The sequence below is a fragment of the Maylandia zebra genome, linkage group LG7, assembly GCF_041146795.1.
Source record: "Maylandia zebra isolate NMK-2024a linkage group LG7, Mzebra_GT3a, whole genome shotgun sequence".
NCBI classification, from domain to species: Eukaryota; Metazoa; Chordata; class Actinopteri; order Cichliformes; family Cichlidae; genus Maylandia; species Maylandia zebra.
Genome location: NC_135173.1, coordinates 6373504 through 6390358, shown reverse-complemented (window position 1 = coordinate 6390358; position 16855 = coordinate 6373504). Strand labels below are relative to the sequence as shown.

Sequence of the window (16855 nt, the reverse complement as noted above, 5' to 3'; positions counted from 1 at the left end):
ATATGATACGTTTTGTTTGCTTAACCCAGCTGTAACACTACTACTCTATACTTCCCCTTCTTTTTTCTGAGTTATGCCACATTTAGAACTTGATGTCATTTCTTTCGAAAGGCGTAAGTTGCTGCTGAGCTTAAAGCATCCTGTTTGTTTCTTCTGAAAGGAAACACATGTAGCGTTCCCAGAAACCGAGAGATATCTGCAAACATTTCAAATGAGACTTACTGAGGCTTATCTTTATGCAAACTGAGGGTACAGGTGACACAGGACATTCCATTTGGCTTTACAGTATGCTGTGACACTCACTATCCAAACACGGTCTCTGCTGTCCCAGCACCCAAACAGAAGCAAGGCCCTTGCTTTGTTGTTGTTGCAAAGCCCAGCCTTTTGAAGCGGTCCAGTCATGGTCCCGTGATGCTGGGAGAGCTCACTCAGCTCGACACTCTGCAGTGTGAGGCAGAGCTCGGCCAGAGATACACAATGAGGACACAGTCCTAGCAACCTCCTAACTTTATTAAGTTTATTAGACAAAGGCAAAGAATAGTTGTTTTGGGGAGAATTGGGTAAAAACACAAACTTGCTATTTTTGTCACTCGCAGATAATTTGTACAAATATTCAACAGTTTCAAGGGGATAACTAAGAAAATACTAAATATATAAAAGCAATATTGATAAATGAGACCGACAGAACCTTAGTGTCAAAATAAGCTGTACAAAAATTGGTTCAACATATTACAAAGTGGTGGTACCAGGGATGAAGGGCCCTTTTGACTGCAGAATTGGCAAGTTATTGGCAAGTTGCTTTTTATTATTTGACAGAGTTCAGCTCCAGGCAACCAGGAGATGAGCTTCATCATGCTGAGACAACACACACAAATATAGAAAGAGTTCCTGTGGTCGTCATACTGTACAGCCTCACTACACCACATACTTTACATCACTCATATTCATCACATGTTTAGACTGTGAATGTTGAATGTTTGTCTCACTGCTCTGCACTTATTTGGACATCTTGCAGTCTCTTTTAGCTCAAATTCCAGTAACGGCTCTGGTCGAAAGGAAAAAGGCACGCTGCCTAAAAGGAATTCTAAGGAGTTGCCAATATGCAGCCTAAATTACCACAAGGATTCCCAAACACGGTGTCAGCGTATGTGTGTGATCTCATTTAGTTAACATCATGGGAAAGTTCCTTTTTTTTATAATCAGTGACTCAGGAGTCTGATGTTTAATTAGGGATTTACTCATATATTGTATCCCCCAGTGTTCCTTTGTGTTCTTTGCTTTTCTTTTCACTGCCATACACCAGCAATAGCCACATGATAACCCTTGAAGGTTATCTGCAATTTGTTATTTTTCAAGCCATCATTGCAGCCTATGTGGTTATGAATAGGGTTTACAACCTAAATCACGGTTGAATGGGAAATATGACCCACTTAGTCATTAGCCCATTTTCATGTTCATACGAGCTCTTAAACACGATGGGTTCAACTAGGAAGAGCAAGTTTATTTTACTTGTATAAACTGACGGTGATTGAGAGTTTTGTGCATTCCATTGTGCTGGAGTGTTGACCAAGTTAGCCTCTCCTTGGCTCAGTCTAGCTTATATGGGACTGTGTGTGTACAGCTGTTTAAGAGAGGCTTCAGCAGTCGTGGCAAATGTTACTCATTGACCCAACTATTCATTAAAGCAGTGGATCATCATTTCAGTTTAAATCATTGTTGTTTCTCCTGTGAGACTGGGGCAGACATTGTGCTGAGAAGGAAACATGCTAGACAGCTCTTGATCATTCTATACAAACATTTGGTCTTCAGAAGCTTGTTGTCATTGTTTCTCCTGTTCTTTTTCTTTCTTTCTTTCTTTCTTTGGGGGGGGGGGGGACCTTTTTCAGATTATTTGAGTGATGTTTCATTTTTTAAATGTCAGTATAGCCCATTTCCAGTCAAAGGTTAAGAGCAAGATATACTAATCACACTAGGAAAGGCAGGAAATGCATCTGTGTTATGAGGTGTAAAAAAGGAAGTTGAAATAAATAGGGGTTTTTATGGTTTCTAGTATTGCAAACATGTTTACTTGCATTCTATCTTGTAGGATAAACTGTCATGTCACTATGGCAACAGTAAAACAGGAAGTAAGCTATATTTGTGATGTAGGAGTGTGAATAACTCAGATACCTAGTTACATTTGTTTATTTATTTTTTGCATAGATAAGCAGCAAAAACTTAATAACTTAATAATTTAATTTATATATATATATTCAAGGATGGGCTCAGTTCTCAGCTTTTCTCCATCAGATGTAGCAGTAGCATTGCTCAAAAATAAGTCCAATTGATGGTTCTCTTACATGCTAATCATATACAAATCATGAGATTATACCTATACAAATCATTTAATACAAATCATGAGATGTCGTTTAGAGATTATAATTAAGACTTTGAAGCAGATATTTGTGTGTCCTTGGTGTATTCTGTGCTTTTGCATATGTTGGACACTTGACTCTAGGGATGGCAACATCCAGTTGGTTAATCACTCAGCTTAATTGCCAATTACAAAGATATTTCAAAACCTATTACATGAATGGCCATGAACTATGGGTTCGAAGCACAGGGTGATCGTGATAGTGATGTTTACTGTATGTTTTCTTTTGCACCTCAGTCTCCTTTTTCACTTAACTTGAACTATGGGACAATTCCGAATGGGGATCTCCCTACTCAGGCACGATGCTCACATTTTTGGTATGTCAGCCAACTCCTAGGAACTTCTTTAGTAATCTCTTAACTTTTGAGTTAATGCTGTCTCCAAGTCAGTATTTCAGATGAAACTTTAAATGGTTCTCGAATGCGAGAATAACTCACAGGTGCTTACAATGGACTGTGTTTTTTGTACAATGACGGTACGAATAATGAGCTGGTTAAGATGTAGAGTTTTATTTCAGGCACGTTGGAATGATTGGTGAGCATTTTACTCAGTACACCGTGCTGCTGTGCCAACTGTTGCTTACTTGCACCCTTACTAGAGCTGTTGACACTTAACCTTGGTGCAATGGTAACCTTACACTTCCTGTGTTGGACCGCTAAAGCATGTAAGGAGTTTCACATTGAAAAGCATATGTAAAAGAGTCTGCAAGTCAACTGTGAGGGAAATTGTGATTTAAATGAGTGGGAAAATGCTGAGATGTAAGATATAAAAGCTAAAGTAATAAAGTAATGCACTAATAACGGTTTTCAACTGAAGGGCCAGGTCACTTATTATTTGAATTCTGTTCCCATGACTACAGAGGTACTGGCCATGCTGAGCCATTAGACATACTTTATGGTTGATATGGAACTCCCGGGAACACAGACAGTCACTTGTGCTTTCTCACCGCACTGTTTACTTGAGATATTGCGCAATCACATGCAAAATCACAAGATGTGTCACTGGGGAGATTCCGGTAATCTGAGGTGGCTTTATCCATCATCCTGATGAAGTGAAATGTTAAACCTAAAGATAGATTTGAGACAGGTTTCTCATGATGGTAGTGAAACCTCTAGTTGTTGAGATAGCACCGCACATTGTTCTGCGTTAACAGGCACCATTGCATGAAAAGTGAAAAGTTTCAAGGTGCTTTCTGTATGCAGATTTTTAATAAAGTTGTGTCTTGAACACATTTCCATTGATGGATCTGTATCTTTGAAGTGTTTGCAATGTTCAAGGCAGATGTCGGACACACACACAGAGAGATAAAGGTGCAGTAAGAAGTTGAAGCTGATGATGAGGTGTGTCTGTGAAATGGATTTGACCTCTTATAATTGGTCATGCAGGCAAAAAAAAAAAATAGACATAGAGACAGAAAAAGTGCAAAGGAGCACAAGACAAAAAAGGAAGCAAAAAAATCTGATGACAATAGAGTGAGGATTAAAGAGAAAACAGATGGGCTCTTTTAAAACTGTCAAGAACATGAAAAGGGGAAGTTGGGGGGGGGGGGGGGGGGGGTGCTAGGAGACAAGGCAGCGGAGCGGTAGGGAAGCAGGGAGAGGATAAGCAGCCAGACAGAAGAAGAGATGACGTTCATCTTATTCATTGCAAACTGTAGAAACGGGAAGCAAGTGAGAGGAAGAGAGGGGGAGTCTGTGTGAGGTGGGGCAGCAGGGGGGTGGGGCAAGTGTGGGAGAGGCACAAGGGTGTGTGCTCAAATGAATCACTCTTCTATGTGGTGTGCCACTGGTCTCTCAGGCAGAGAATCGAAAAGTTGGGGTAAAATCTGAGTCAGCTCCACCAGCTACCAGACACTCACAGCAACTCTCCTCCACAGCACCAGGTTTCCTCTCTGTCTCTCTTTTCTGTTCTCTTACTCATTTGCTCTCTTTTACTCTGACACACACCCACACGCACAAACACACACACACACACCAACCGTCACTCCTGGCTGAAAGAAGACGGGACCACAGGAGAACTGTTAAACACCTTTACTGCTACTCACCCAGCTCATCAGCAATCGCAATGCCCAGGATGTGGACGCTTATCTTGGGGGTCATGTTGGGATTACTGGCCTCCTCCAGGTCAGAAATTCAAGGTGAGGAGATTGTGCCTTTTCCCAGTGGATTTCGCTTTGTATGGGGATTTATTTTTCTTATTTTGCCTAAATTGTACCGGTCTCTCAGGCAGCAGGAATTTCTGAAAAGATTTTAACCAGACACTGTTATTACTCTGTGGAAAAAGACACCACTTAAAAGAAAGAGACTCTGCTCTGCTGCTTGTAGAATGCATGTGTAGATGCCGGCGAGACAGTGTGAGCAACACCAGCACAGACAGTCTGGCAGTCCGAGACTCCTGATAGACACAAAGGAGATAGGCGCTCTTGCTCACTCTCTGTTCGCACGCTGGCAAGTGAACCTTATCGCGGTTTTGGATGACCAGTTTAGCTTTAAAGTAGAAGCAGAAGGAGATTTTTTTTTCTTTGCTGCCACGCTTAATGCTACATCCTCTAACACAAAGGATGTGTGGCAATGTCTCTCTGTCTGTCTCTTTTTTCTTTGTCTCTGTCACACATGCTATTTCTGTGTAAGGTTTTGATTGGATTTGTTGCTTGGAGCGGTATATCTCAGGAGGTGAAGCTGGTACAGAATCAAACAGGTCTGGGGCTTGTCTGGCTTATTCTCTCAGGAGCTGGTGGTGAGGTTGTTCATAGAGACTGCCTTTGGCACTGCACCAGAGAACAATCAACACCAAGCCATGAATTTGACCCGGATTTAAAGGCAAATATGAGTCTACCTACCTGAATCGCTCATGTATGTGAAGTCAAGTGCATGTAGGAAGGAGGAGGGGGGTGGATCCACTTTCCCCCATAGTGCTTCAACATGTGTTTGCCCCTCAAGACTCGTTGTGGATTGTGTAGCTGCGTGCATGTGTGTCTGCGTCTGTATCTCAGCGTCTGAGTGTCAGAGTAATTGGTGTCTGGAAACTTAAGTGTCCTGCAGTGGTTACTACTCATCCTGATCCAGACAACATCTTTTTTGCCACAAGCACAGAAATGAGAGCAGGTCTTGTGGACCAGTGACCACCCCAGACATCCACAAGGTATCTAGATAGTTTTAAAGATAGTTATTACGTGGCTTCAGGAAATGGTTCTGTGAAGATTTATAAGTAATATATCATATAAATAGTCCGTAGTAACGGCTGCAAATGCCCTAAAGGCTGTCATATTAATTTTTTACCCAGCAGTTCATGTAATTTATTTGATCAGTTTAAATTAATATATAACTGCACGGCCTTTTGCCAGGGATGCAGTAAGACCCATATTTAAATTGAATCAAATCTATTGCTACTTTCCAATAATTCATCCAGCGGTGAGAGTGTGTGAAATCTTTCATATGTGATCATTCGTAAATATCTATCAATAGGTAAAGATCGATAATTGATCCTAATGAAACAATAAGGCACTCAGTTAGAGAAACACTGTAGCCTTTGTTAAAGAGCAAGATCAGTCTCCATAATGTACATGGTCTTGGCCTAAAGTGGATTGTGGCTGAGTATTTGCCTCTTTGGATTAGAAACCCCTGCTGCCGTACTTGTGTTAGGTTTTGAGGTGAAGGATGGTCAAAGCTCCAGTGCAGGCACTCACAAAGAGGGCTTGTAATCTGTAGGCTCTGAGTACCACCAGACACGTGTCTCTTCCACCAATATAACCTCTGGTATGAATGAGTTTCCGTGTCCATGCATCATTACAGTTTGTTATAAGTTTTAGAGTTGCTCACCTTTTTTTTCCTGTTTTGCATGTTTCAACCTTCCTATTAGTATGTGACCTCTGCTCTTTGTCTTTCTTTTATGCATCAAAGTCTGTGTTACAAGCATGCTTTCTTAGAAAAAGTTCTGGTAATCTGTGGTTCAGCTGAAACTTGTACCACACAGGAAATGGAAATGTGAATAATACTCGAATCCGAGATTTTGAGAGATAAAGTAAGTTGTGCCTTTGCAAAATTAGGAAATAAGGTTGATGTGATTCTTGTTTGCTGAGTGAAGCTAGGCTAACATTTCATTAAAACAAAAAGAATAACTGATGACAGTTATTTCTTGACTTTTAGAGGAAGCTAAATGAATTTCCCTGTTACATCATACAGTTTGTAAGCTAAGAAGTGACTTCCACTTACTTCCCATAATGTGAGACAAAGGTTGTTTTTTTTTCAGGAGTAACAGAAAGCTCTTGAAAAAAGCTCAAGTAAAACTCTTGAATGAAAAATAAAAATGTTGGTATTCATGAAAATGTGTTTCAAATTGATCTTTCCTCTTGTAAATGTATCAGTTTGATGGTTTATACCTTTGTCAGCCAATCAAAAGGACGTCTGCAAGAGATAATGTGGTACTTCCACTTTTTTAACTTTACTATTCAGCTTTATTTATTTGTTTTTTTATTTAGATTTAAAGTTTAGAAAAAGGCTGTGAAAGGGTATGAAAGTACATCTGACAGAGTTGATAAATCTGATAAATATGGTATTTTTGTTGAGAAAAGGAAAATGAATTGGGTAGGTGGTGCAGGAAGCCTGGAGGTGGGAAAGGAAATGACAGTTTAGAGTGAAAGTCAGATAATAACAGTCCTTGTGACCTTGATGTGTTTGTGTGTGTGCATGCACACAGGCATATTTTCATAAGAGCTTGTGTTTCACCTGTCCCACTGGCCCATTGGACTTTTGGTGTGACGAATGGAGGGAAAGACACATCTGCTTACAGAGCAACTTCACTTTAGTGTGAGACTGTAGGATACTGGAGCATTGTGGGAGCTATGACCTGAAGGACCCTCTCTCACAAATAGCTGATGAATAAAATGAATGTTAATGTGGTTGTGGGACACGTGCAGCTGATTTTCTGTTCAAGCATTGAATTCCCACGTATAAATTAATATTTTTAGAAATGTTGTGAGTCATACTTTATGTGCAAGGTTTCATTACTTATCTCACTTAGGCTCCAGCCTCCTGTGATCCTATCTCAGCTGTCACAGAGTGAGAGGAAAGGTAAACTCAGGACACACCGCCAGTGTGTCACGGGCCTGACAAAAGAAAACTACGGCCAGTATAGAATCACAAATCAACCTGTCGTGCACAAATTTGGACATGTACACTCCACACAGAAAGCCCCCAGCTAACCACAGTGTTCTTGTTGTGAAGTGCCAGCGCTAACCACTGCACGACTTTGCTGCTTCCCTTTTCAGTAAAGTGCACCTCAAACACAACCCGTGTGTGTGTGTTCCTGTTTTCCATGGCGTGCCACGTGAAACCAAGAAGAAATTATCAGTGACTGTTCCTGCGCACGTGTGTCTGTGATGCGCTTGTCTGTTTGCGCACCTGTGCGCAGGGGGCAAATTGTACTTTATTGCTGCCCTAGAAAAGACAAGCAGAGAGTAATGAAAGAAAACAAGACAGAATGAGAGAGAGCAGGAAAAAAGTGAGGGTTGAGAGTCAGGCTTGTCAATTACTTCTACAGCAGCTGGAGGTTTTGGCAAGAAGCTGTGCTAAAGCTCTCTTTCTCTTAGGCTTTGTATCTACAGACTTCTCAGTCTCCTTGGTTTCAACTCCATTAGGTGACAATAGAGCCTTTGGGAGAGTCAGTGCCTTGGCACAACAGGTTTCTGGGCTGTATAAAAACACCCATGACTGTTCTCTCTGCATACTAATGATTACTTCTAAGATTCATGTCAGCCTCTTTTTCATCGCACAGAGCCATGCCCGCTTTGATCTCTCTGGGCAGGGCAGTTGTGTGTTTTTGCGAGAAACACAGTGTGGCAGCAAACGTTGAAGTTCTTTCAGGTGTGTGTGCATATGTGTGAAAGTGAGAGATAAAAAAGTGGTGGCGGCGAGGGAGTTAGCGAGGGCAAAGATCAGAAATTGCTCTGCAATAAAAGTTGCACTGCCTTCTGTTTTTTGCCTAACTGCTTATAACAGCAGAGATCTCAACTTCCGTTTGTTGCTAGTGCTCTGTTTACTCATAACAGCCAGTGGAAAGTGGGTGGACCTATTTTTTAATCATAGCCGGCGTTTTATAAGACTCCTGTCTTTATTTCAAGGAGATGAGCATGCTATCAAATTAAAAATAACATTTTTATATGCATCTCAATGTTTGGAGTGGAGAAAAGGAAGATTACACTAAAGCAAAATTAATATTTGTCTTTTTGGTAACTCTTTACAGTACAGTTACATGAAAAATTGAATGATTAACATGTTCTCTTATCAAGCATGGCTTAGAATCAAGTTGTTTTAATGAAAATGATTTACGAGTTATATAACTTTATAGTTTAATGCTGGTTAATGTTTGCAGATATACTCCCTAATCATTGAACGTATTGACATTAGGCTACTTATGGGCAGTTTACTCCAAATGATTTGCAGATGCAGACATCACATTTTGCTTCACTGATAAAACATAAAATAGAATAGGAATCTGATTTATGATTATTGCTGCTACATTAAGCACTGCATCAAGTATTATGTCTGAGATACTGTTAATCTGTGCACTCACGTCACTATGAAATATAAAGCTTGATTGATTATTGATTGATTGATTATTAATTTATTTCAATTAATAATAATCAAGCTATGGTTGATGAGGTTTCACATGATGCTTTTCGATACATTTGGAAGAATTTATGTACCTTAGATATTTCCTGGTAGTATGTCTTTTTCTGTTTATATACTACAATATAAGTCTCAGAAATCCTTACAATTATTCTTTACTGCCTCTAAATAAACAACTTCATTAATTTTTTCATAGTACAGCAGAGGTGTTCAACTCTAGGCCTCAAGGGACGCTGTCCAGCAGGTTTTAGATGTGTCCTTGATCCAACACAGTAATTTAAATGGCTAAATTGCTCTTCAACATGTCTTTAGGGTCTCCAGAGGCCTGGTAATGAACTAATCTTTGATCTCACCCTGGGTCAGGGTGACCCAGGGTGAGATCTAAATCCTGCAGGACACCAGGCTTTGAGGCCTGGAGTTGGAAACCCCTGTACTACAGCTAAAATGTGATCTGGTTTATTTCATGTTGTATTGATTGCAGGAGAATTGTATTGCTGTATAAAGACATTTTTTAAAGTTGCATTTTGTGTTGCCAAAGAGTGTTTTAGAGTCTATCCAGAGTATTTTACTGATTTTCACTATAGAGAAGATTTTCTGGTTTGTCTATTTTTACCTTTTTACTTTTTTAATCCAATTAATAAGGAAGGTGTGGTCTCATTTTTAGTTTTGTGGAACAGTTTCAACAAGTTTCTGATCAGCTAACTTTGGTTATTGCATATTTCTCCTCCAAGAGACCCATTTGCTCTGAAGGAAGGAACAAGGAGCAACAGTATGATCAGTTTTACGCTTTCACACTTGACTGCAGGAAGTTAAGATAGTAAATCATGTGCATCATTTTCCTGTGTGATGTGTGATTAAGGCATTGTGAAACCTACCATGGCAACAAATTTAAACAAGCATCAAACAGAAGAAAAACAGAAAAAAAAATTCCGGACATGAACAACATGGATTTAAATAGATACTGCATTCGTATTTTGTGACTCTTGCTGCACAAATCTCCTATCTTTTTTGTTGTTGTTGTTCTTTAGTCTGAATCAGCTGTTCAAGCTTTTGTTTCTCATGGTGTTGATGATTATTTTGATGTTGAGATTGTAATTTCTCATAAACAAAATTTCAGGCTAACTTTCAAAAACTTACACAGGATTTTTTGTATGCAAGTATCTCCCTCATTATCAGTCGTGCTCATGGCAGGAAAATCTCCAGGTGCTTAAATTCTAAAATTGATTTTTTGCCAATACCAACGGTTACATTGTGTGTGTGTGTGTGTGTGTGTGTGTGTGTGTGTGTGTGTGTGTGTGTGTGTGTACACCGTGCACCTGTGGCTCTATGACAGGAGTAGCTATGTGTACACAAACTTCTGTTAGCTCATTGCTCATTTGCTAACCCTAGTTTGCATGTCAGCATCACAAAGTTTGCTTCATTTTGCTGTAGACTAACTTATATAAATTACCTCACATGACACAGAACACATAGTGTGTGGCACTCTGTGACACTTACTTTTTTGTGGATTCACTGTAAGGACATAAAGCATGTTTATGCCAAAAAAGTGTTCTTTTAACGAAGCGGTTACTTAATGATGTTTTTGTTTTGTTTTGTGTACTTTCCAGGCGTGGGAAGCATACATTGTGATGTGTGAACTCTTAAGCTAAAATCTATAGTTGTGGTTGTTTGTATTACCTTAGTCATGATAAGTATGTATACAAAAATATTATCATTATTATCAGTAGTGTAAGTATTGTTAGTCTTAGTAGTTTATTATTATTATCACTACATGTTGAATTGCGATTCTGTTTGATTTGCTGTAATTTTCTCCAAATCCCTTCACCCAAATAACAAGTCTTCTCTATGTGTTACTGCAAGTGGCCTGTGTAGTGAATAGAGATCAAACCAGTAAAACTGATTCAATTTTTTTTTCTGTTTCTCCCTGTAGTGACTGTCCGATCCTGCAGCATTGCTGGAGTTTTCCGGGCTGAAGGAAAGGAACGTCACTCTTTGGACTTTGACATGGCTAAAAAAGTGTGTGAGCAACAGACGAGCGCCATCGCAACCCTAGAACAAGTCCAGGAGGCCTATAATGCATCTATGCAAACCTGCAGGTGCATCAACAAGCATTTTTCTAAAAATGTGTATTTGTATTCACGGTTACGAGCTAAATTGTTGTAACTGAAATTTATTTTCTTCCTTCTCGGATCCCCCCTTTTTGGGGATTTTTTTTTTCATTTTTGGTTTTGATTTTGCAATATAGACCCTAATTTAAATCATGTGATGCTTTTGGGTCCTCTTGTGTTTTTTGTGTGTGTCCCTTTAGCTAAAATGTGCACAAATAAAAGTTACCACCATTGACCATCACTGACCCTTCAGTTGAGGAAACCACCTTCCCATCAACTCTGTTAGTTGTGGGATGTGTTTTAGCATGATTTAATTTGATAGTTTGCATCCACCATTAACAAGTGTACAATCATTTTAATATCAGAATATTACTAACAATATTATTGTATCTGTTTAGGAACGGCTGGATCAGCAATATGAGCATCGTCATCCTTAGACACGAGCGCCACGACAATTGTGCAGGGAACATGATTGGTTTAATTATAAATACAAAAGTACAGCCTGATGAGAAATATGATGTCTACTGCTTTGATGAAAATGGTAACTTTACCAAAATGAATTAAGCTGTTACCCAGCTGCAGTCAAACAATAGCATACAAATTGTCTTGTAAATTTTCAGTCTAGATTTAATTGAACTTGGCTTTTTGGTGATGTTTTCAGCTGGACCAAAGAGGAACTGCACCAAAGAATTTGATTTGAAAAGAATCAAAAATCCACCAGGTAAGCGAAGTAAACCCATTCCCTCTCTCCTTGCTTTAATACATCTGGCATCCATAGTTTAATAAGGAGAGGTTATTTGCAAAAAGTGAACGTGAACATTTTTTATGATACAGAATTTAATTAAGAAATTTGGTGATTAGCCTCCGATGATCCATCACAGCAGAGCAGAATCCCATTGGTGAAAGGAATTAGGAGAGGAACCCTCAGAGTGTTGAAGCTGGTGGTGATGAAGATGAAAATGAGGTGGTGAGGTGTTGTTCTGAGTGACCAGGGTGAGGAGGAGATTGGGAGGAGGCGGGTTGGATTAATCAAAGTCTGAAAGGCAGAATGACAGAAGAGCACTGAGATTTAAAGCACGCCTATGGAATAAGGGTGGGATGTCACTCAAGTTCATATGTATGTAGACAAGTGAATACTTTTGACAATATAGTGTATAATGACCAAAGTCATATTAGTAATGATAATGGTGAAGGCTAAATCATTATTGCCTTGTATGATAATCTGTATCTGGAATGTACGATGAACTCAAGAACTATTTAATTAGGTACAACTGTTCACCTAGAAACAGATGGGCTACAGAAGCAGAAGAACACCCCATGTTCCACCCCTGATATTTTCTTGGCACTCTGGGTCCTTTGGTACCAATTGAATATTATTTAAACATCACAGGCTACCTGAGTGTTTTTGCTGCCCATGTCCATTCTTTTATGACCACAGTATACAGATCTTCTGATGCCTGTTTCCAGCAGGATAACGTAGCATGTTGTTAATCATCTTAATCTGGTTCCTAAGCATGGCAACGAGGTCACCAGTCACCGGATCTCAGTCCAATAGAGCACTTTTGGGATGTAGTGAAACAGAACAATAGAATAGAATGCCTTTAATTGTCACAATACATTTTGGCATATATCATTAGCATCCAATCATTCACCAATTTTTCCACTTATCCAGTTAAAGGCACTAAGGAGCTTGAGACCATCCCAGCTCCTATAGAATGAGAGGCAGGATACATGTGTGAATGTGGGATATCATTAACATGAAAGATCATTTTGTAGCATTGCATAATTATTTGAAAAACTGTAAGCAAAGAAAATTGAAATCCTTGAAACAAAATGAATATTCTTCTTGCTTCTTGCTAAGTCACTTTAAGTTACTTTTGATGTCCATTAATAGTCAATATTATCAAAGTAATATAGTATATTATCAAATGTAAAAATTGTGTTTCGTTATAACCATTAAACCATGCATGAATCTTTCTTTTCTGATTCCTCCCTGCATCCTGAAAACCCAACATCAACCACAGTTAAAACGATGACAACTACACCTCAAGCTCTTGAAAATGAGACAGACACAACTCTCTCAACTTTTAATACTACAGAGGATTTATTTAAAGGTCCTGATGCAGAGACTACTGAAGAGACTGAGACCATCAGTATGAGTACATTTCCAGTCCAGTCCACTTCCAGTCCTGCAGAAATCGACAGTGGATCAGGGGGGGTGTCGAATGAGTTGGAACAGTTTACAACAGTTTCAACAACTAAGGAAATGCAAACTCCTCTTGGGGATGAGACAAATGACGAATATTCTTCCACAACAAAATGTAAGAAAAACATACAGCACAAAACTCAGAACAAAGAGATTTTTATATGAATGCAGTTCAGTTCAGGATTGGGATGTACTCTTCATGATTTTGATAATCTATACTGATAAAATATAATGACAGTATAATGCTTTGCCATAGTATACAAGGCCGATTTCTCCTAGAGACTGTACTGAACTCAGGTCATGTGTTATTTGCCCTACATTCTTCTATTTTTGTATATTCCAAAGATAGAATAATGAAAAATGATAATGTTTAATTTCAATAATGTCAAATTGTTTATAATTTTATAACTTAACATAGAAAAATACTGTCATAATGCACCATGATGACATCTCATGCAACAGGTCTGGGGATGGCTAAAGTAAGTTTTAGAACTTAGGATGCCCCCTTGTGTTAGTTTGAGTTGTACAATTTAATTTGCTGAAGGCACTGACACCTTAACTCAAATAAGTTTTATTAAAGGCCTAATAACAGTATTATAAGTGACACTTTGGGAGAGATAATGCAGAGGGGGAAGCAGCTTTATTGATATTTTTGCAGTTTGTAGTATCTAGTAATGCACACCAGTCTGGTCCACTCAGAGAGAAAAGGAAATTAAATGGGAATGGTAATATTTAAGATATATTTATTTTTGAGACATCTATATGCCAATAAATGGTTTATTTTAGGATGATATAAACTGAATATCTCTTGTTTTGTTGATATCAGCGCCCCCAAAAGATGGCAAAGGCCGCATGGCAGTTTCTACTGAAAAACCTAAGTCACCGAGCGGCAGTGACTCAAGTAAGCAAATTATTTCACATATACCATATAAAGAGTCATTGCAGCTTAGTAATACTATGCAATCCTATTTACACTCTGGACTGACAGTAATTTTTACCCCTTTTAATCCTAACTTTTATGTCTCCTTCTAGATTGGATTGTTATTATTCTAGTGATTTTGGCAGTCATCATTATTATTCTTCTATGTGCAGCTGTCGCCAAGAGAAAAAGGTATGACTTGGATTACCATCATAATAGGACTGACAATTAAGACCTAGTAAAACACCCCTCTATATACAGTGAGGCATTGCAAAAACTGACATTAATTATATATGTATCTAAATGTGTTTTGGCAGCTTATGCGGCAAGACGCAAACCCTGATGATCACAAAAGACACAGGTGAAGGCAATGGAGCAGCAGCATCTGGCTCCCAGAACCAGGAAATGGTGACCCTCATGAGCAAGGAGAAGGTCCAGGAGAACGGCAACACAGAGGAGTTCACTGTCATCACTCTGGGAGAGTCGACAGATAAAGAGCAGCTGGCATGAGGGATGAGCGCATGAAGATGATAGTCAGTTAGAGGAGGAGTGTCAAAGTGAGGAGATGATCGAGACAGTAGATGGGTGGGGGCAGGGGCTCCAGTTTCAAGGGGATAAAATTGCTTTTGGTGGCAAGCACTGAAGGGTGTTACAGAGACTGTCTAGCTGAGGCTTGGCTTCAGTACTCCAGTGGGTCTGAAGCAGCTGATTCTAGGTAGGACCATGTCTTTTACGGGCAACATTTTGTCTGGTAGCACAGACTGAATGTTGCTCAGGGGTTGTAAATGTATTTTTTGTTAGTTTTCGCGTTTGTACATTTGTATGCTTTATTGATGATAAAGCCACAGGCGCAAGTGTTTATAGGGGGCATGAGGAGTGACAGCAAATTTAGATAATGTTCACCTCTTTTAGATAAGATGGATCCCAAAATTTGCAATTCAGCCTAAATGGAAAAGATGAAATCAGCAATGCGAACTGATTTATCTTCTTTAACTTACATCAACAATGTTAAGCCACCAGCCCCCCAAGTATTTAATTTATTTTCTTTGCTATTGTTAATGGCTTGTGTATATTTCAAACATTTCCTGAGAACTGAAAAGTTATTTTCCATGTTCAAGAAAACTGGGGATGTCACTACCTTAATTTATGCAGCTTTTTCTTGATCTCTGTATATAAAGTATGTATGTTGAAAATGATTTGGCAATAGCTCCATGTGTGTTTTTGTTTTGTTTTGTTTTTTTATAGTAAGGGTTTAGTACCTGTTTTAAGGAGGTTTCCAAGGGTCATTTAATTAGAAGCTATATCTAAAAAACCCCCACTGAGGATGCAATTATGAAACAATTGTGATTTTGCAACAGTCATAATTTAAGGCATCCAAAATTTATGCATCACTGAAGTCAGTTAAAATAATGTACATTTATACTGAGTTGCAAATATGAGGATACTTTGATGTTATCCTGAGGATAAGAAGAATCATAGTAAAGATGTAACCATACTATATACACAGTGTGTACATTCATTGGGGCTAAAGGACAGCACAAAAGAAACAATTTGACTCTATCTATAGCACATTAACCATTTCCAATGCCAAATTTGCCACACAAGTGACAGGTGCTTGTCTTTGTATACTGAACCAAATTGCACATAATAACATATGCTTGTACTGTATGTGAAAGGTTGTTTCAAGAGAAAAAGACTGCAACAATACTGTCTATGTGTTCCCAAGAGAGGGGTTTGTAATGATGACACTTATGTGCTTTGCTCAAGCCTGATGTGCCAGTTGCTCAAACATGTAAACCAAATGCTGCATTCTTTTCTACTGACCTTCTCAAAGCTAAAATATACATTGTTTCCTATCGAGATCAATTCCTGTCCGCCAACCTTTTTTTGAATTGTAAACTGATTTAGGTTTGTGAATTCCTCCTTTTTTCTCTAAAATGATTTGCTTTGAAGAGAAGTAGCAAATGTATTAGAGTAGCCAGCTTTATGACAGAATAACGCATGTCATTGAAATAATTTCTAAAGTCTTGAATTAAATAATAAATGTGTACATAAACAGATTTGCTGGAATGGGGTGTTCCCTCTGTAATTGCTGTTGCTTTTTGTGTAGTGACAAGGGGAGCAATCGATCGGTGTAGCCAGAAAGGAAATGCAAGTGGTTACACTGCGCTGCATAACAGGAAGAGAAGTTTCCATGGTACCAGCACTGTGACGAGAGAACATGTTTACACAGAAGTCAGAAAGAGAAAAAGACGGCCATTTTGAAAGGCAGAGAAGGATTCTTTCCTGGATTAAAATGCAAGCAGTGTAGTCACAATGACAACAGAGAAGTATTACTGTTTTTTTTTCCATGCATTTATTGCACAGTACACTGTCTAATTCACTGACACTGATGGATAATGGAGAAGCCCTTGAATCAGAATTAGTTTTATTAGTTAGCAAGGGGTGGTTCATCTATTTACAGTGTTGTATAAAGTATTTGCCCCATCCTGATTTCATTTTTTTTTTTTTTTGCATATTTGTTACACTTGCATGTTTTAGATCATAAAGAAAATGTTAATAACAGACAAAAATAGTTTGAGT

The 16855-nt window shown here is 38.8% G+C and overlaps 1 protein-coding gene across 1 annotated transcript; it reads left to right on the top strand.

The window, feature by feature from the left end:
- The first annotated feature begins 4170 nt into the window (after positions 1–4170).
- cd44b (CD44 molecule (IN blood group) b) lies at positions 4171–16332 on the top strand. The gene is made up of 8 exons (XM_012922480.4): positions 4171–4550; positions 10970–11135; positions 11546–11688; positions 11809–11868; positions 13172–13468; positions 14180–14254; positions 14386–14464; positions 14590–16332. The coding sequence occupies exons 1-8, from the start codon at positions 4478–4480 to the stop codon at positions 14780–14782; spliced, it is 1086 nt and encodes a 361-aa protein (XP_012777934.3). The 5' UTR covers positions 4171–4477; the 3' UTR covers positions 14783–16332.
- Positions 16333–16855: the final 523 nt, after the last annotated feature.

Coding starts and splice junctions, on each gene's coding strand:
- cd44b (XM_012922480.4), top strand. CDS start 4,478: ATGCCCAGGATGTGGACGCTTATCTTGGGGGTCATGTTGGGATTACTG. Junction 11,136..11,545: donor GCATCTATGCAAACCTGCAG/GTGCATCAACAA, acceptor GTATCTGTTTAG/GAACGGCTGGATCAGCAATA. Junction 11,869..13,171: donor AAGAATCAAAAATCCACCAG/GTAAGCGAAGTA, acceptor CATCAACCACAG/TTAAAACGATGACAACTACA.